General features: G+C 38.9%; 1 gene segment (V, D, J or C); it reads right to left on the bottom strand.

Moving 5' to 3' along the window:
* Nucleotides 1-1,512: 1,512 nt before the first annotated feature.
* Nucleotides 1,513-19,277, bottom strand: LOC110535027 (the record flags this gene model as incomplete). The annotated part of the segment is given in 2 exon segments: nt 1,513-2,616; nt 18,965-19,277. Coding segments are annotated over 2 exon segments (453 nt in total), but the record flags the coding sequence as incomplete, so codon positions are not given.
* Between the last annotated feature and the right edge of the window lie 1,905 nt (nt 19,278-21,182).

The raw sequence follows: 21,182 nt of genomic DNA, 5'->3' as shown, positions 1-21,182 counted from the left end.
GGACCAGGAAAGAGCTTGGCACCCAGTGTGTTCACATACGCACCGTTCTTTTGTAACTTAAGTTCAGCAGCCACTCAGCGAGTTGGTTAATTCTAAGCTGCTATACATATTTATTTGGTTTGTCATTCTATCGTTTTCCATGGAATTCTGTGGTAATTAAATAGCCAATAATTTATTTTGAATTTATCATAATTTATTTTCCTCCAATATTTTTCCCTTCTCTGTGCATTCTTAAATTGAAGAAAGTGAGGGAGCGCAGCATATTTGAGTAATTTAGCAGCTTATCCAGAGCGACTTTGTCACTCCCTGGCCTTAGTTATCTTTGTTTTCTTTATTATTTTGGTTAGGCCAGGGTGTGACATGGGTGATTTATGTGTTGGCTTGTCTAGGGGTTTGTATGTTTATGGGGCAAGACCTGTCTAGGTAAATTGTATGTCTATGGTTGCCTAGATTGGTTCTCAATTAGAGGCAGCTGTCTATCGTTGTCTCTGATTGGGAACCATATTTAGGCAGCCATATTCTTTGGGTATTTTGTTGGTGATTGTTTCCTGTGTCTGTCTTTGTGCCACACGGGACTGTTTTGTTGCGAGTTCATGTTGTTATTTTGCATATGTGTTCATGTTCAGTTTTTCACATTAAAAATCATCGACACTTACCACGCCGCATATTGTTCCAATCCTTGTTACACCTCTTCAGAGGAAGAGGAGGAAATCTGCCGTGACAGACTTACAGTAGTGAGTGAGTGAAAGATTTTCGTACTGGTCACCTGTGGGAATCGAACCCACAACTATCTGAGCCACAACGGACGACTTTGGCATCAGATGTTGAATTGAAGATGGTCAGAGCATGTTTACACTATAATCAGTAATTCAACCATCGTCGGCATTAGCAAGTGTTGATGTCTGGGAAAACATTCTGCTTCATGTAGCTAACAAACTGTCAATACAAAGAGAATCAGATTGAATCCACTAAAGGGGGTATTATCTTATTCAATACAGTAAAATAAGGTATACCGTTCAAGGCATCAAGTACTTTTTCACAGTCGCAAGCCTGTGTGCATGTTGCAACACAACACCACATTTGTTCAAGAATTACATTGGGGGAGCAATACAATTGCCCAGGGAACAATACAAGATAGAACCGCCACTGCAACGAAGCAGTACTGCGTAGCTTTTTAGGAGTTTGTTATTGGTTTTAGTCACTCTGAATAAGAATTACCCTCGCTAAATATAAAAATGAATAACCAACAACTCATCACACGATCTAGCTGTGGTTATGCAGCTATATCTTGTTTCCACCTTATTAGAAAACCAAATAAATCTATTGACCACATTTTCCCACCAGTATTGAGTCTAGGCTCAACATCTGCATCTTAACACGCAGATAGAAGCAAAAAGATTGAAAAAAAAATATGATCTTATTGTCTCTGCTTCAAAGAGATTCAATAAAACACTTTTCACAAATAAGAATAGATCATCTTTTAGAAAATAAATACAATTTTGGGGGGGGGGTTTAAGTAACCTTTATTTTTTCTGTTATGGTGACAATTTCATCTTACAAAACAGCCCAATACAGTATGTAGAATACTTTGCAGAGCCATGTTTGTTGTAACATTTCTTTCATGCAGTGATTATTAAACCCTTCCCCATCTGAAAGGACATGATTAATGTGTTAAGCAAGGAAAATGTCACTCTTCATACAAACCTATCAATGTAAACAACATCAATGTAAAAAAAAAACAATTAATAAATTCACTCATAGACCAATTTGTCTGCTCAATAAGCACTTATTTTTGTTCTTCAAAGAAAATATAAAATATGTATTTTCTATTACTCCTGTTCATGAACAAAATAATTGAATTATGATATGAAATATGTTAGAAAACAAACAAATTTATTGGGGCGAAAAACACTTCATTACACACGACAAGTTACTAAATATTATATTGGATAATGTTACATAGGACTTTTAGATATCATGGCCCTACATATTTAATAATGTATCGGTAAATATAATACTTAGGTTCATATTTTTGTATAAATCAAATACAGATTTTGTAAAAGGTTATTTAAGCTTTGACAGATACTCAAGGGCAACTTTCATGAAATAGTCTACATTTAAATCATAAGGATCTACCTTCAAGATTTTATTTTTCTCACAACCTTAACTTAACCTTTATTCAAGTGTCTGCAGTGGGTAGCTCCCACAATCATAAAAAGTGTAATATTAGGCTTCATTTTAATTTTCAGCAGGGAAACACAATTTACATGAAATGTTCTGCAATTAATGTCGTAATTGGCAGTTGAAGTTATGGGAAGACATGAAATCTATGGTTCAAAATATTTTAGCTTCTTAAATATAAAGTTTTGAAAAATAAGAAAATTGGCCTACAAATGAAAGTTAGACCTCAATAGGATGTAAAATCCATGTTATTCCCAGCCTACAACATCTTTATCCATACTGGGTGGTATCCTTTCTACAGGTGTTGTGTCCACTTCCCCATGTTCCTGTGGTGCAGCAGGAGAGAGAGCCCACAGCAGTACACCATGCTCTTCACTATCATCACTGTATAAACCAGAGAGGCCAGGTTCAGACTGCACATGAAGAAGAAGCGATCTGGGGAAAATAAAATAATATATTGGCCGACATTTTAACCAGTGAATTTATTTGAATAAAGTCCTGTGTTCTGTTACTTTTTGTTTGCCGTCATCTTCTTCAAATCAAGCTTTATTTATACAGCACATTTCAGACATGGAATGCAACACAATGTGCTTCACAGGAAAAAACGAATACAAACAATGAAAATAAAAACATAAATATTTACTACACAACAAACACAAGAGGAAAAAAATAAAACAATAACAAAAACTGTACGAATAAAAAAGCACCCCCAAAGCTAAAAAGGTGTGTTTTAAAATGTATTTTAAATATATCCAGAGTTTCAGCCCCCCTCAGGTTCTCTTGTAGGCTATTCCAACGGCTGGGGGCATAGTAACTAAAGACTTCCTCTACATACCTCCTTGTCTTTGGCTGTGGGATAATTAAAAGGCCAGTGACTACAAAGGGACCTACTGGGTACATAACTTAAAAGCATGTCTGACATATTGGAGTGCACAATAGAGGATTGATTCCAAAACCAATAGAAGGCTAATGCGATTAGCATGAGGTTGTAACTAACAAGAACATTTCCCAGGACATAGACATATCTGATATTGGCAGAAAGCTTAAATTGTTGTTAATCTAATTGCGCTGTCCAATTTACAGTAGCTATTACAATGAAATAATACCATGATATTGTTTGAGGAGAGTGCACAATTTTGAACAGGAAAAGTTATTAATAAACAAATTAGGCACATTTGGGCAGTCTTGATTCAAAATTTTGAAGAGAAATGCAATGGTTCATTGGATCAGTCTAAATCTTTGCACATACACTGATTTCATCTAGTGGCCAAAATCTAAATTGCAGCTGGGCTGGAATAATACATTTGGGCTTTTCTCTTGCCAAGATGATGGTAAAAAAATATATAAAAAAACGGTTGTTTTTTCTTTGTATTATCTTTTACCAGATCTATTGTGTTATATTCCCCTACATTCCTTTCAAATTACCACAAACTTCAAAGTTTTTCTTTTCAAATGGTACCAAGAGTATGCATATCCTTTCTTCTGGGCTACAGGCAGTTAGATTTGGGTATGTCATTTTAGGCAAAAAAAAAAAAAAAGGGGCAGATCCTTAAGAGTTTTTAACATGGATTAATAAGTCAAATTAGCAGGTTCTTTCATTTAAATTAGACATTTTAAACATTCTCATAATAACCTAGATGAACCAACTTCTCAGGTTAATTAAAGTTGAATTCCCAGTTGTCTATAAAGTTATAATTAATCATTATCTTTGATTAACCAAATTAATATGCTTTTGCAAATTCATTCACGTCCAACTCCCACATTACTGATACAGTACTGATGGTTCATTAACATCTATAAATAGAATACAATTGTCTTTGAAGCTTCCAACGTTTTCCAAAATCAAACTTTGGAAAGATAGGAACTTTATTGTTATTATTTTTTCTCCTTTAAAATGTTCTAATAATGTGCAAGCTATCAGAGCAAGTGGTCCCCACTCACCGCTAATTAGTGAACCCTCACCCATAAGATGATTGATCTCTGACCTTAGCAGCGATACCAACCCTAACTTTGCCATTCAAAATCAACCTTTGGGCACAGGCCTTGTAAAGGTTCTCTCCAGTTTAGTCCGGATGTCTTGCCATCCGAGATTGGCATCGGTCCAATACCGCAGTGCACAGCTGAAGCACGAGCAGGAAATGGTAGACATAAAGGGACAGGTGGAGAGAACCGGGAAACTGATGACAAATGCAGAAAAGGGATACATTTAGCTAGCTATGGAACTGCGTTTGAAAACGTAACAATTAAATGTAATTGCAAAAACTTATGAAGACGAAAGAGCAGAAACTCTTCAACAAAATCATCTTCTACAGGATTAAAATCGCCTTCTACAGGAACAACTCGATTTAGCCAAAACTAAATACGACGATGTCCAAGCCAAACTAGATAAATCTGACGAGTTATCTACAAACTGGAGCGAGCAGCTTGATTTCATGCATGCATTTTTGTGGAACGATACTCAAAGTAACAATGTTCTACTCAAAAGGGCTGCAGACCAAAGACGATCAGTTAATAATAATGAACACAATGACTAGGTTGGATGACAGGTCAGCAGAACTTATTGAAGTCACTGACTAAATTAATGATGAGAGAACCTAGGTTGATTTATAAGCAAGCGGAGGAAATCTCCTCACTGAATCTCTCGCTCAGTACTCAAGACCTCTATCTGCAAACCGTGACAGATAAGTATGAGACCAAAAGGAGCAAGTGCTCAGTACTCTAAGTGTTCAAGTGAACTCCGCAATGCAGCAGAATACCACCCTTAGGTACAATCTGGTGGAATTCCAGAATAGTCACGCACTACAGCGTGACTACCCAACCAAGCAACCGGAGTCCAGTACTCAAAAGAGTGAAGACGATAGATGGATTCAGACTTTACCTCGCTCATGTGTCCCTCAGTCTTCTCCTCTTGGCCATTCGGCACTGAGTAATATGGCACCTCTTCGCCAAAACAGCCAAAGCTTGGCTTCTCCACTTGGCCTTTCGGCCCCAATTTCCCCTTAGGATGAAGCCAACCCTCTCCGCCCGCTTGGCACGGAAGACCTTGACAAACTCGTCAAGAATTTCCCCACCTTTGACCCCATTCCAGGTCAGCCAAACGATACTGAGATGTTCCTAGCTGACAGTATGGCTACCCGAACGCTACGTGTTCTGACAGGGTTTACCTGTTGAAGTGAAAGTTGAATAATTCAGTGGTTCTGCAACTCACAAACACGATAGCTCACTGGCTAACACTGACAAACAAGCTCGGAATGAACACCCACATGCTTACTATCATATGCTTTGTTCAGCTTACTTTGGTCTACTCACTGAAAGAGGAATGGAAGAGCTCTTACCATTCAAACAAATGTTTCTGTCGAACATGTATCCCACCATTACCTTCTTGGGCCCTACAGCCCACATTAGCTTGCCTATCTTACAACTCAGAGAGCTTGCAAACACAGCTTTTGCCGGACACCAGGTCCGCAGGAATTAACACCCTTAAAAATCGAATTTCTCCCACTCTCACTCGAGACCCTATCCAGGGCCCGCTTGATAAAGAAACAAGCCCACAGGCTTTGTTTTATAGACTGATACAAAGATTGCGAAGAAAAGGTCAAAAGCTTTGCTAAAACAAAGCCAACTCAAAATCAGAAAAGTCGATCTGTTTTCACCTTGACACATCACGTCATTGTGAACGGCCACTCCACTTTGTGGGAAATATGTCCACTAAACACAACTCTAAACGGTCATACCTGGAAACACTCCTGGACGACTGCTTAACTTGTCATGCGCTAATTGAGTCGGGCGCGACAATATCGCTCATCTCTCAAACATTGTTTAATGATCTCAAAAGGGCTTTGAAGCCAACTAAACATCGGTTAAAAGTGGAACGACGCGAAACTACACTTTGAGGGGTCACTAAGACTACCTCGCCTCTCACATTGAGAGTCATGCTGAAACTACACTTCCAAGACGTATCGCTTATTCACCCTGTGTATGTTACCAGCCTCGAATCTGAACCCCTGCTACTCGGAGCAGGCTTGATGGATCGGTAAATCCCACTGATGGATTGGAGAACCAACCATGTATGGTCACACGTCACAGTGCCTTCTCCACTGACCACACTGTCTTCTCCTAACACTAGCTGCAACGCAATCATTCACGAATGGTATCTGTCAAAGCAACCCTTGGGAAAAAGATGTTTCAGAATCCGATCCAAGGAGATATTATGATATCTAGCAAGATAGCAAGAAAAACATTGATGAGCAGAGTGTACTCTGCTTCTGATGATACATCTTCTACTTTGTGGGGGACTGTCACGCCTTGCAATGACACTAATGGCGTCAGTCCAGCAACTGACCCGATGACTCCCACTGGTGAAACACTTTGCGATATCACAGACAGATATCCTCGTCTCAGTTCGCAGGTACTGAAGAGGTTGCCACACGCGGACGCTGTGGTGGCTGACAGGCCTTAACAGCCACTGAAAGTTTTAAAGCACAAACACTAGGAGATTTGGTTGAAAGGTTACAGCCATTCTCATAACAACGCGGCCGCTGACAACTCATTCATAGGGTCCGACCTTTTTGTTTGTGCCTCGGATACCAACAGCAACCGCTGGTGGGGCCCAGAACCATGATGAGCCTCATCGAGGCCAGTTGGGGGGGGGGGGGGGGGAGGGTCGAGACTACATGCAACACCGTACGAGGCCCGCCAGCGCAGAAAACAAATCTAGTTGTAAACTCCCTTATGAGAACAGTGAGGAGCAGACAGGCCCATAGAAGGGGATAATCTTAGAACAGTATAGTGGTCTTCCACCTCCAAAACAAATGGAACAAATAATCATGCCTTGCCATGTGTAAGTTCAACTACAATACAAATAGTAAAATGCTCTAATCATGTGTTCCAGTGGGATAATATTTCAGAATAAATCAGTAGGATAACTGTTCCCTTTGAGTACCAGTACCAATGCTACCACAGTCAGTCCAGCAACAATCAGTAAGAGGATTAGAGACCTCACAAGTCAAATTGTTATTGATAATAGTGACAGAGGAGTTAGTAGTCACTCAGATTGCAATATGTGTAAGGGAATCTCCAGAACATTCTTCTGATGGTCAACACACGTCACTAATAAATGGAACCCTCCATTCAGGAGGAAAGATATTAGAAGTCATGAACCACGATCACACCGCGTATGACTGGTTCAGTGCTTAGAGAGTACTTCCATCATGAGGTTAGCTCCTCCGTGGATAACATAGCTATGAAATAGACTCCTTCATACCTATCACCGCCACAATGGTGTAAGACACATTAACGTGTAGTAAAACTACTTTAGGTCCCCTTAACACGTCTTGAGGTCAACATCAATTATTACTGACCTCCAGGCATTGACCTGGAAATCATCTGATGATGTCAGAATCAATCTGAACAGGTTGCAACCTACCAGGATATTTGGTTCTTTCCCTTGGCATGTGCAATTATGTACGCATATAAGCACGCGAACAACGGAACATTTAATGAGGATTTATGCTCAGATTATTTAAGGGGTCGAACGAAATACCAGCCTTAGTAAAGTTGAACATTTACTCTTACGCCTTTTCGACTCTACAGCTACCGAACTACCAGTTTCTCCACAGAGGTCCATAGGTGATCCCTGTAGACTGGCCAAAGCTGGTGCCTTCAAGCTGTAGACTAATCATATAGTTATCAACTTGGGATAGTGCCCTAAGCAACACACCGCAAATTAGGAACCCTAGATATGACATTAGACAATGCCATGATATGGTCACTTTGCCAGGACCTTGGACGTATATAGGATACAGTTCAATTAGATGATTTTGGTGTGATATACAAAATATGATTATCTTTTGTTTATGCTTTCATTACTTTTCGTTTCAGTTCCTTTGACACTTAGGAAGTGATAGAGCCATAACCAAAGCCCCATACAACCATCACTTAGTGCCACAACGCCACTCATTTGGGAAGAAATTGAATTATATATTTTGTGAGTGTGTGTGCGTTGTTAACATCTGCTTAAAACCTGTTAGGTCAAGTGGAAGCATATGTCACTTTTTGATGAATTGCGTGCCCAAACTGAACCGCCTCCTACTCTGTCCCAGATGCTAATATATGCATAGTATTATTATTATTGGACACTCTGAAGTTTCTAAAACTGTGTGAATGATGTCTGTGAGTATAACAGAACTCATATTGCAATCAAGAACCTGAGAAGAAATCCAAACAGGAAGTGAGAAGTCGAATTTCAAAACGGTGCCAATTTAAATCCCAGGTAGATATGAATTTGTATGCACTTCCCAGGGATTCCACGAGATGTCACCATCTTTCCATCCTAGTTGTAAGATTGTACTATAAAGGACGGGCTCATAATAGCTATTTGAATGAGTGGTCAGTCAGTGCGCATCGATCTCATGAAGCGTGCTCACGAGAGAGTGTCCTCTCATTCCAGGGCATATATTCAGACAATGAAATTCTCCGGTTGGAACCAAGATTGATTGCAGACATGTTTTGACTCGTTTCTACAACCTGTAACGGAATTTTTTGAGTTTTTGTCATGGAGGAAATGGTCGTGCCTCCATTATGGTGGATTACTGGACTGAACAGCTAACAACAGGTGGGCTGATGATGGGCTTTATGGAACTTTATGGAACAAATCAGTCATTTATTGTCGAACTGGGATTCCTGGGACTGCCTTCTGATGAAGATTATCAAAGCTAAGTTAATATTTATAGTGTTTTTTCGAACTAACGTTGACTCCAAGATGGCGGAATTGTCTCGTTGTTTATAAGCAGGTACTGAGCGCCATTCTCAGATCATGCTTTTTCCGTAAAGTTTTTTTGAAATCTGGCACAGCGGTTGCATAGAGGATCAGTCTATCTTTAATTCTGTGAATAACACTTGCATCTTTTATCAATGTTTATTATGAGTATTTCTGGGAAAATCACTGGAAATTTTGGAATCAAAATATTACTGCACGTAACGCGCCAATGTAAACTGGGATTTTGGGATATAAATATGCACATTATCGAACAAAACATACATGTATTGTGTAACATGATGTCATATAAGTGTCAACTGATGAAGATCATCAAAGGTTAGTGATTTAATTTTATCTATATTTCTGCATTTTGTGACTCCTCTCTTTCGCTGGAAAATGGCTGTGTGTGTTTTCGTGACTTGACTATAAGCTAACATAATCATATGTGGTGCTTTCCCTGTAAATAATTTTTGAAATCGGACAACATGGGTAGATTAACAAGATGTTTATCTTTCATTTGCTGTTTTGGACATGTTAATGTGTGAAAGTTACATATTTATAAAAAATATTTTTGAATTTCGCGCACTGCCTTTTCAGTGGAATGTTGAGGTGGGGTTCTGCTAGCGGAACGCCATTCCTAGACAGGCTAAGTTACTGCCCAGATCTTCCAGTCTGGACGACCAGACAATGGGTCCGAAATAACGATCCCAATCCAGACATCCACTTCCCATCCTTGTCGGCCTGTTCCATTTGCAGAAATCCTACCCGGGTTGACCACCAGAGGGAGACTGCAACGGCGATCACCAACCGGACATCCCTTGGCCATTCCTGTGGTACTTTGCAGCTTCCAGGAAACCTACCAAGGTAAACCGCTAGAGGGGAACCGCAACTGCAATCACCAACCGGACATCCACTGCCCAATTTTTCAGTTTTTGTTTTGTTAAAAAAGTTTGAAATATCCAATAAATGTCGTTCCACTTCATGATTGTGTCCCACTTGTTGTTGATTCTTCACAAAAAAATACAGTTTTATATCTTTATGTTTGAAGCCTGAAATGTGGCAAAAGGTCGCAAAGTTCAAGGGGGCCGAATACTTTTGCAAGGCACTGTATATTGCAATTAATCTTGAATGAGTTCATGTGCAAAGGATTAGCATTTCAATTAGTATAATTATCCACTGTGTGTAGTGATTCCATTTAGTATTTTCCGCTCTCTCAGTCCCCACCCCTTTCCTTTGTCTATCAAGCCGTCATATTGGCTTCATCTACTAGGGACCTTTTCTTTGTATCATTGCTAGTAACCAATATCTACTGTATGTTTGATGTATTTTTGTGGTTACTTAGTTAGTTAGTAAATAAATATTTAACTTCTTACGGGCAGGTAAAGCCTCTTGAAACTCTGGGGGCAGTATTTCATTTTTGGATGAAAAACGTTCCCCTTTTAAACAAGATATTTTGTCACGAAAAGATGTTCGACTATGCATATAATTGACAGCTTTGGAAAGAAGACACTGACGTTTCCAAAACTGCAAATATATTGTCTGTGAGTGCCACAGAACTGATGTTACAGGCGAAACCCAGATAAAAATCCAACCAGGAAGTGCCGCATTTTTTGAAACCGCCTCATGCCAATGACTCCTTATATGGCTGTGAATGAGCTACGAATGAGCTTACGTTTTCCACGCATTCCACAAGGTGTCTACAGCATTGTGACGTCTTTTTAGGCATTTCCAATGGACAATATCTGTAAGGGACCATATTTAGTGAGTGGTCACATGGTGTCTCCCGGAGAAAATCTTGCGTAAAATACTGAGGTAGCCATTTTTCCAATCGCTTCTTATGAGAAACCAATTGCCTCGACGGATATATTATTGAATATATATGTTAAAACACCTTGAGGATAGATCCTAAACAACGTTTGCCGTGTTTCTGTCGATATTATGGAGCAAATTTTGAAAAAAGTTTGGCGTTATAGTTGAAGCATTTTTCGGTCGATTTCTCAGCCAAACACGATGAAGAAACTGGAGCTTTTTCGCCTACAAAAATATAATTTTTGGAAAAAGGAACATTTGCTATCTAACTGAGAGTCTCCTGAGTGAAAGCATCTGAAGTTCTTCAAAGGTAAATTATTTAATTTGGTTGCTTTTCTTATTTTTGTGAAAATGTTGCCTGCTGCCAGCAGACCCTAGCATAGCATTATGCCATGATAAACTTACACAAATGCTTGTCTAGCGTTGGCTGTAGGGCATATTTTGAAAATCTGAGATGACAGTGTTGTTAACAAAAGGCTAAGCTTGTGTTTGAATATATTTATTTCATTTCATTTGCGATTTTCATGAATAGGAAAAGTTGCGTCATGCTAATGCATTTGAGGCTATGATTATGCTCCCGGATACGGGTTTGCTCGTCGCAAGAGGTTATTAACTTCTTGTTTATCCAGCCGCTGTGTCAGATTTCAAAAAGGCTTTACGGCAAAATTTTCTGTGTTGCCCCACCTTCCTTGATTAATTTATTCACGTAATAATTAAACAAAGAGAAATTATTTTATATAAATTAGTCTTCACATTTAATGATAGTCCAGACTCGACACCACAAGTATCTCATAGATACATTTTCGTCTTATACAACGGGTGGGTCTCATCAGCCCAGGCAGGGAAGTTATATACTTGATTTCCACAATAAATAGCATCTAGACATGATGTAACATTTCTTTTAGACTAACATTTAGTTTGCAACAGCGGAGATTTGTATAAACTGTAGTGTCTCTTTCTCCGGCATTTGCCACATTGTTTCAATATTAAAATTTTATCTCCTGATGTCCCATAGTAATGAACGTGTCCGGAGTCCGGACAAGACCGACAGGCAGGCAGGCAGTGATTCTCAGCCAGTCGAAATCATGAATCAGCTGGCATAATTTTTATGGATATATATACAAAAAAATGTCAATTGATAAAAGGACAAATGAAACGCACTAAGTTTGCAGTCTTTCCATCTTCAGTTTTAAGTGATTGTATTACTGTAGCTGTGTTGTTGGCTAGCTCCTCTGAACAACAGTGTCCTGATGAGTGAGCATATTTTCTATGTCAGGCGAAATCATGCGTCATTAGATCATTGTTATGGATGATCCAAATAAATGTCACTAGCAAAAAGATTAAACAAATGCAAATGCTGCTACTTTGCTGTTATTCTGGCTGCACTTTTTGACATGACTGGAAGTTAGCCATAGTTGGCTAGCTAGCAAGCAAGGGATAAGAACGTTGACAGCCTGGATGGCAATGGAACATTTAGAACAAACGACTGGGTCGCGTCCTTAGATAGAGTACAAAAAGACTGAACGACTAGGTTGGGTCGTGTCTCTAGCAACAGAACCAATAGAATGAAAGACCAGCCGGCTTGGGTAGCAACCCTCGATTTGTGTCAGGACTATACCTTGTGGAAGGATGAAATAGTATTAATAAAATCATCAAAATATAATTTTAAATGAAAGTATATCAATCATTATTGAATATGTTGGTAACCTGTTGTATAAAAATGATAAAGCCCTCGAAGCTGGTGTTTGGAGGATGTACTGGCACTGTTTGCCAGCCGTCGACTTCCTCTCGGGCATAACAACACCCCTGCCAATATATCCAACAAACACCGGCTTCTCTGGCATTATCACTTAACTTTTTATGGCTGCAGGGGCAGTATTGAGTAGCTTGGATGAAAAGGTGCCCATTGTAAACTGCCAGCTCCTCAGTCTCAGTTGCTAATATATGCATATTATTAGTAGTATTGGATAGAAAACACTCTAAAGTTTCCAAAACATTGTCTGTGAGTATAACAGAACTGATATTGCAGGCGAAACCCAGAGGAAAATCAAAACAGGAAGTGGCTTCTATTTTGAAAACTCCATGTTCCATAGCTTCCCTTTGCTTCATTTAAAGGGATATAAACCAGATTCCTTTTCCTATCGCTTCCTCAAGGTGTCAACAGTCTTCAGACATAGTTTCAGGCTTTTATTTTGAAAAGTGAACCAGAACGATAACATCGCGTCAAGTGGTCACATGAGTTTTTCTCGCGCAACAGAGTTTGGATAGGTATTGCTTTTCCCTCTCCTACTGTGAAAGACATTTGCGGTTGATATATTATCGATCATATATTTTAAAAACAACCTGAGGATTGATTGTAAAAAACGTTTGACATGTTTCTGTGGACATTATGGAAACTATTTGGAATTTTCGTCTGCGTTGTCGTGACCACTCTTTCCTGTGGATTTCTGAACATAACGTGACAAACAAACTGAGGTATTTTTGATCTAAAAATAACCTTTATGGAACAAAAGGAACATTTGTTGTGTAACTGGGAGTCTTGTGAGTGAAAACATCCGAAGATCATCAAAGGTAAACGATTAATTTGATTGCTTTTCTGATTTTCGTGACCGAGCTACCTGATGCTAAGTGTACTTAACGTTTTATCGTGCGATCGATAAACTTACACAAATGCTTGCATTGCTTTCGCTGTAAAGCATAATTTCAAAATCTGTCACGACAGGTGGATTAACAAAAGGCTAAACTGTGTTTTCCTTTATTGCACTTGTGATTTCATGAATATAAATATTTATTGTATGTAGCGCTATGCTATTCAGCAGTTGTTGATGACACTTATCCCGATAGTGGGATTGCAGCCATATTAAATGTAATTCTCAACATATTCCTAAAAATAGCAAGTTACAATGTTTCCCTTTGTTTACACTGTGTGGTCCTGTCATCATGATTACGATAGGCTAGCTTGACAAGAGCTACATTTAGCTGACATTAGCTTGTATGCTAATGGTCTCTTATAAATCAATTAAACGTATAAAAAAAAATTATAAAAACGAATATTATCATTACACTCTGCTTAACTTGGTGTTTCATGTCCTATGCGTTATAACTCGTTCACCATGATGATAACATTTAAAATATTTAGTTTATCTAGTTTTCAGTTCGCTTGGCTCTCTCATTCAAATTGAATGATTCAACTGATCAGGGTTGCCAGGTCAATCAAAAATGTCTAGCACAATGACCACCCAAAACCCACGAAAAGGCCTGAAAACTATCCCCATTTTTCTTACACAACAAGAGAGGAGTTGCGATATCTATACAATAATCCCATTTTCCATGACGTTATTGAGCCAATTAATAACGAATATCATAGTACTGGTAGAAGCAAATTTCGTGTTTCCTCAAAATAATAATTATTGCAAGCTATGACATTGCTTAGTCATAGCAGTCAAACGAGTTAAATCGACATTTATTGACAGAAAATTATCTGGCGAGTTTAATAAAGGCAAATTATATTTTCTCTTGCCACATATTCAAATAAATGTATTACGTCATAAGGATCAGGGGGTATGGTATATGGCCAATATACCACGGCTAAGGAATGTTCTTAACCATGAAACAATGTGGACTGCCTGGATACAGCCATTATCCGTGGTATATTGGTCATATTCCACAAACCCCCAGTGTGGCTTATTGCTATTTTCAACTGGTTATAACTGTAATTGGAACAGTAAAAAGCAATGTTTGGTCATACCTGTGGTATATGACCAATCAGCATTCAGGGCTGAACCAGGTTTATAGATACATCTGACAGAAGAGTTTGAGTGATGAAAGTTGGACAGAGGATCTCGAAGTCTCTGAGCAAGAAACATTTGGATGAACATAAAAAACGGCAATTGTGCTGTTATTATGTGCCATATGTTAAGACTACAAACGGTTATAAATGGCCCATTTGCGAGATTGACTTGTCATTTCAATAGGCATAGACTACTGATAGGCCTACATTTATTTTCAGATAGTCTACAGTAATCTAGACAAGATGTAGGCAAGATGTAAACTGAACAATTTAGCAGCTTGCTTAGTTCAAATTAAAAGACTCATTTATTCATGAATAGGAAGGCGATTTCGGAATAAGAAGTGCTTGTGTTTCCCAGTAGCATGCTGGAATAAACTATGGATGGGGTCATAATTTCAATCACTGAATTAAATATGAATAATATGTATATGAAGTGAATATGCTTGTCAACAACAGTCAGTGTTTATTTTATTTTTTGAATTTGTTTTAGCTGTAGTCTAATCTGACTACTGTTACCGTCAATCTAATGCGTTCAAAATAACACAAGGCTACAACAACAAACTGAAGTCATAGGCTATTTATTACATTGGTTTACCAGCTCCGGGTAGGCTACACAAGTGGCATGAATTGATTTGCAATGATTCCAGTGATATTGTCATTTTAACATAGTGTAACGATCCTGGGTTTATAACCGCGGAAAAGGACTCTGCCGCACTAGCATGCTTTTGCAGCACAGTCGATTGCGCGCCGGACCTCGGGCTCGAAGGTCGAGGGTTCGAGACCTGCTCCCTGCTGTTTCCTTACACTGGTGTCAGAAGTGATCGGACCTTGCATCCACGACAGTGCGTGTGCATGGCCGGTGAGCGCGTTCCTGTAAGACGTAGAGTCGCAAGCTAGCGCGAGGACGCACTCTTTGAAAAGAGAGTGCGTGTAACGACCCTGGGTTTATAAGTGCGGAAATCGTCTCTGCCGCAGGAGCATCCTTTTTGGGGCACTGTCGATAGCGTGCCGAGACCTGCTCCCTGCTTTTTCATTTTATACATTCATAGGCTACTTGATGGCCAACAGAGGCAAATGTATAATTCTCCACATTTAGTCTAATGTCAGTTTCATTGAATACCTTTTCCCATAAAAAGAACCACGGGATGGAGTTCCATAACTTCCATTTCAAATTTACACTCGGGCAGCCCCCGAGACCCAAGACATGAGTATGCATAAAGCACTTAACTTGATACCATTTTCTTTAATAAGCAGTCAACATAATAATGCAGTTTAAACCACCTCCGTGGCTCTCTCAACACACACACACACGGCCTCACGGTAAGCAGCAGGTCACAGTGAAATATATATTGTAATGAAACAGGCAGGGAGCAGGTCTCGAACCCTCAACCTTCTGGCCCTAAGTCCAGCGCGCGATCGACTGTACCCCAAAAGCATGCTCAAGCGGCAGAGTCGATATCCGCGCGTATAAACCCAGGGTCGTTACAATATTTTTTTATAAGAGAAATGCCGCGGCGCAACTTAGAAATAGGCCAGGAACCGGCAAACGGGAAATTGTTTGCAAAGTAGCTCAATTTGCGGGTACCGAGAACATGGCAACACTGCAACTGACTTACTGACTACTAGGATGCTAGCGCAAGAGCCACTGTAGAGTGAGTGCGCATGAAGCAACCACCAGAGCGAGCGGCTCCCTCTGCGGGGCGAAACAACCACAACACCCCTTAACTATAAATACTCTAAATTATTACAAAATGCCAAAGATTAAGCTACTTAAGTTTCTTTATCAATCGTACCGTTTTTTGCTCATGTTTGGGTTCCCTGTGTTGCCAACCTGAAATAAAAACGGTACTATTAATACAGAATGTATTACCCCTTTTTCATTGATGTTACAGACAAACTAGGACCAACAATAGCAGCCTGCCTCTGATTTGATGAGAAACTTGCCCATACTGGTATATAAATTAATCAATATAATACCAAGCAACCTCTTTTGACCTTGTGGTGTTTATTTATTTAATGCATTATACTGCCACTGTGCTATGGTAACACACACACTTTTTAAAATGTTTATGTATCCTTTATTTATACAGGTTTTTCTCACTGAGATAAAATACATTTTTCACTTAATAAATATGGTACCATATGATCATTTTTGGCACCATTTATCATGATTGTGTGTTACCATGGTAGATTGTATAATGCAGTTTAAAACCATGGTATTTCCATGATCCACATCTATGGTATTATTTAGGTGCATCGCAGTACCATCACACTTCAAAGCTAAAACCATTGTTCAGATCTATACCATGGTATAAATGATGCAATACCATGGTGATATTTAGGTATAGGCCTAAGCGGAGGTGGTGTAGCTCATCTATTCACATGCTCATCTAGCACTGTTCAGAAACATTTAGCATGCAATAATGTAGCCTATGTTAAGTGCTCCCTAACAAAGCGGAGTAAGGGTAGGAAAGAGATGAAAGGAGGATTAAAAAATAGCATGGGCTTGCCTTCAAAATATGACTTTTATACAGTGCCTTGCGAAAGTATTCGGCCCCTTGAACTTTGCGACCTTTTGCCACATTTCAGGCTTCAAACATAAAGATATAAAACTGTGTTTTTTTTTTGAAGAATCAACAACAAGTGGGACACAATCATGAAGTGGAACGACATTTATTGGATATTTCAAACTTTTTTAACAAATCAAAAACTGAAAAATTGGGCGTGCAAAATTATTCAGCCCTTTTACTTTCAGTGCAGCAAACTCTCTCCAGAAGTTCAGTGAGGATCTCTGAATGATCCAATGTTGACCTAAATGACTAATGATGATAAATACAATCCACCTGTGTGTAATCAAGTCTCCGTATAAATGCCTTTATGGAAGAGTGGCAAGAAGAAAGACATTTCTTAAAGATATACCTAAAAAGTGTTGTTTAAAGTTTGCCACAAGCCACATTGGAGACACACCAAACATGTGGAAGAAGGTGCTCTGGTCAGATGAAACCAAAATTGAACTTTTTGGTAACAATGCAAAACGTTATGTTTGGCGTAAAAGCAACACAGCTCATCACCCTGACCACACCATCCCCACTGTCAAACATGGTGGTGGCAGCATCATGGTTTGAGCCTGCTTTTCTTCAGCAGGGACAGGGAAGATGGTTAAAATTGATGGGAAGATGGATGGAGCCAAATACAGGACCATTCTGGAAGAAAACCGGATGGAGTCTGCAAAAGACCTGAGACTGGGACGGAGATTTGTCTTCCAACAAGACAATGATCCAAAACATAAAGCAAAATCTACAATGGAATGGTTCAAAAATAAACATATCCAGGTGTTAGAATGGCCAAGTCAAAGTCCAGACCTGAATCCAATCGAGAATCTGTGGAAAGAACTGAAAACTGCTGTTCACAAATGCTCTCCATCCAACCTCACTGAGCTCGAGCTGTTTTGCAAGGAGGAATGGGAAAAAATGTCAGTCTCTCGATATGCAAAACTGATAGAGACATACCCCAAGCGACTTACAGCTGTAATCACAGCAAAAGGTGGCGCTACAAAGTATTAACTTAAGGGGGCTGAATAATTTTGCACGCCCAATTTTTCAGTTTTTGATTTGTTAAAAAGTTTGAAATATCCAATAAATGTCGTTCCACTTCATGATTGTGTCCCACTTGTTGTTGATTCTTCACAAAAAAATACAGTTTTATATCTTTTATGTTTGAAGCCTGAAATGTGGCAAAAGGTCGCAAAGTTCAAGGGGGCCGAATACTTCCGCAAGGCACTGTATATGACAGCGCATATAGGCTGCACAGACCAGTAGCCAAATTAAACTCTAAATATGCCATCATATTATTTTGAGATTATTTTTTTATTAGTCTTATGTTTCTTAGGACCTACCTAAAACGAATTAATGATGGATTTCTTTGTGATAGTGTATGTTACTAAGATTGATGTCCACGCACATCTGCACAGATCTAGTCCCACTCCTAAACTTGCTGAGAGATATAAAAGGCTTATCCCAGAATGTGGTAAAAATAGGACTGTATGAATTGGTCTCTAAAAAGCATTTCCTGATTTGTTGTTTTACAGGCAACATGCCGTAAAGTCTGTCTGTAAAGGGTATAATTTACCAATCCAAAAATGGTTAGCTGACATGGCCAATTAAATGACTGTCAGTGACTGACAAAACAAGAGAAACTGCTGATGCACATGCTAATTTCGAATTTACACCTTGCGTATTCTACTATTCTAACTCTCAACAATAAGTTGCGACCACGACTGAGGGAGCCAAAGCGACTGAATATGTCACGTATGCCTGGCACTGAAAGGTATGCACTACATGATAGCCGACTCATTTAAATATATTACATGAATATATATACATAAAGATTACACACGAATGTACAACTATTTCGATGACTGGCTTTACCTTTTAGCATGTCAACATCTTGAGCGCCCCATTCATGCTCCACAGAACAGATGTATTTGTTCCTGTACGCATTCTCTTTATCAATGATGATCATACTGGTCGTCCGCCCTTCCTCCCTCTGCTCCAGCTGTTCCGTCTCTGCTTTGGACACCTCCACTGTTTGGCCGCATTCATCCTCCATCTCCCATGAGATCTTGACCAAGTCTGGAAACATGTCTCTAGCCAGACATAGCAGGGTGATCTTCCCATTCGACTCAGGGTTGGACGCTGGGTAGACGGTCACTTTGGGTTTACGAACGTGATTGTCTGATTTTCAAGAGAAAAAATAAAATTTACAGTCTTCTTGAAAGGACCGTCACACACACGTTTTCAGACTTCAGATGTATTATGGTGTCAAGATTAATCGCAATGTCCCACACCATTTGTTTTATATCCATCTTTACTGCCTATATTCAAGTAAACAATTAATTACATACATCATTAATTTCCACGTAACAACTCGTCTTTTTTGTCATAACAACTATCCTTTATTGGAATATATAATTTCAATATAAAGTAAATTATAACGTTCAATATTATTTAAAATATTAAGATTCTTAGCTCAGTAAACAATTCGACATTCTTGCCCTAAATCAGACTACTTTACATTTATATCACACATTTAACTGAGAGTGTATAAGATTAAGGACACGCAATATATTGCAAATTGTGCATATGGCTTCCTTGAAAATCTGAATAATCAATTATACAGGCTAATAACAAACGTTCAAATTATTTATTTTTTTAGATTTTTTAAAACCTGGGATGATCGTAAATAGTGCGTGCATATTTGGAGCAATACTGCAGGAACTTTTGTCAATTATTTTTGGACTGATTAGACATAGATTAATTATTAATTATTAATGACTACTGCTTAGTTTATTTCTGCCGAAAATCCGAGGAATGGATCTCTTACCTGTCACATAAAGTCTCGTACCAGAGCCAAATACATAATCATACACTGTGAAAATTCCCTTGTCAAAAAGTAGTCTTCACTGTGTCTTGGGTGAGCTTGTGTTAACAATACAAAGGTTCAGCGGCATCATGCACCCCAAATGTCTTAGGGGGCACAAATAGCTGAGGGGGCACATTCAAAACATGTTTAATTCTACAGTATGCACAAAAATATGTATATTTTTATGCATACCTAAGCATACCTCTTGAGCTAAAATATATATACGCACATAGAATGAGTTGGAACATGAAGCCTACTGCCAAAGTATTATTATAATTTGTATTTTTTTATTTTCTTTATTATTATTATTATTATAATAAAAACACAACCCTGCCAAGCCTCACTGCTTCTTGACACAATGCAATCGAGAATCTGTGGAAAGAACTGAAAACTGCTGTTCACAAATGCTCTCCATCCAAGCCTGAAATGTGGCAAAAGGTTGCAAAGTTCAAGGGGGCCCGAATAATTTCGCAAGGCACTGTATAAGAACATATAAAAGTTGTATGGCTCTATTGTCAAAATGTCCTTTTGATAATGTTGACATGAAAATTCTTCCAAATTACTGTATTTTTAGGACACTAATTCTGCCTTGATTAATTATGTGGTTCACTGATTTTAGAATATAATTGAATTTGTGTTTTGATTGCTTACAACATGCTTTCTTTTAGTTTTTTAGAAGTACCAGTTTTAGTGGATTCATCCTGGAAATTGCAACGTTTGAATATCACAACTTTGAGCAATAGAACCCAAAGTTACCCAAATTCTCACAGCAGCTAACCCATCTAACTGTGAAGGAAGACTTTGCCTTACAACCACTTGATTGTCACGTTCTGACCTTAGTTATTTTGTTATGTCTTTGTTTTAGTATGGTCAGGGCGTGAGTTGGGTGGGTTGTCTATGTTCTTTTTTCTATGATTTGGGATTTCGGTGTTTGGCCTGGTATGGTTCTCAACCAGAGGCAGCTGTCAATCGTTGTCCCTGATTGAGAACAATATTTAGGTAGCCTGGTTTCACCTTTGAGTTGTGGGTAATTTATTTCCTGTTTAGTGTTTTTGTCATTCACCTTACAGGACTGTTCGTTTGTCATTTATTGTTTTGTTTAGTGTTCTAGTACGTCATTAAAAGCTATGAACACTTACCACGCTGCGCATTGGTCCTCCTCTTCTTCCACCACAGACGAGCGTTACATGCATGTTCTGTATTCCTCCACAGAGATCCACATTC

This window comes from Oncorhynchus mykiss, chromosome 11 (genome assembly GCF_013265735.2).
Source record: "Oncorhynchus mykiss isolate Arlee chromosome 11, USDA_OmykA_1.1, whole genome shotgun sequence".
In the NCBI taxonomy this organism is placed as follows: domain Eukaryota; kingdom Metazoa; phylum Chordata; class Actinopteri; order Salmoniformes; family Salmonidae; genus Oncorhynchus; species Oncorhynchus mykiss.
The sequence above is the reverse complement of the archived record's forward strand: the minus strand, read 5'-3'. Positions and strand labels throughout refer to the sequence as shown.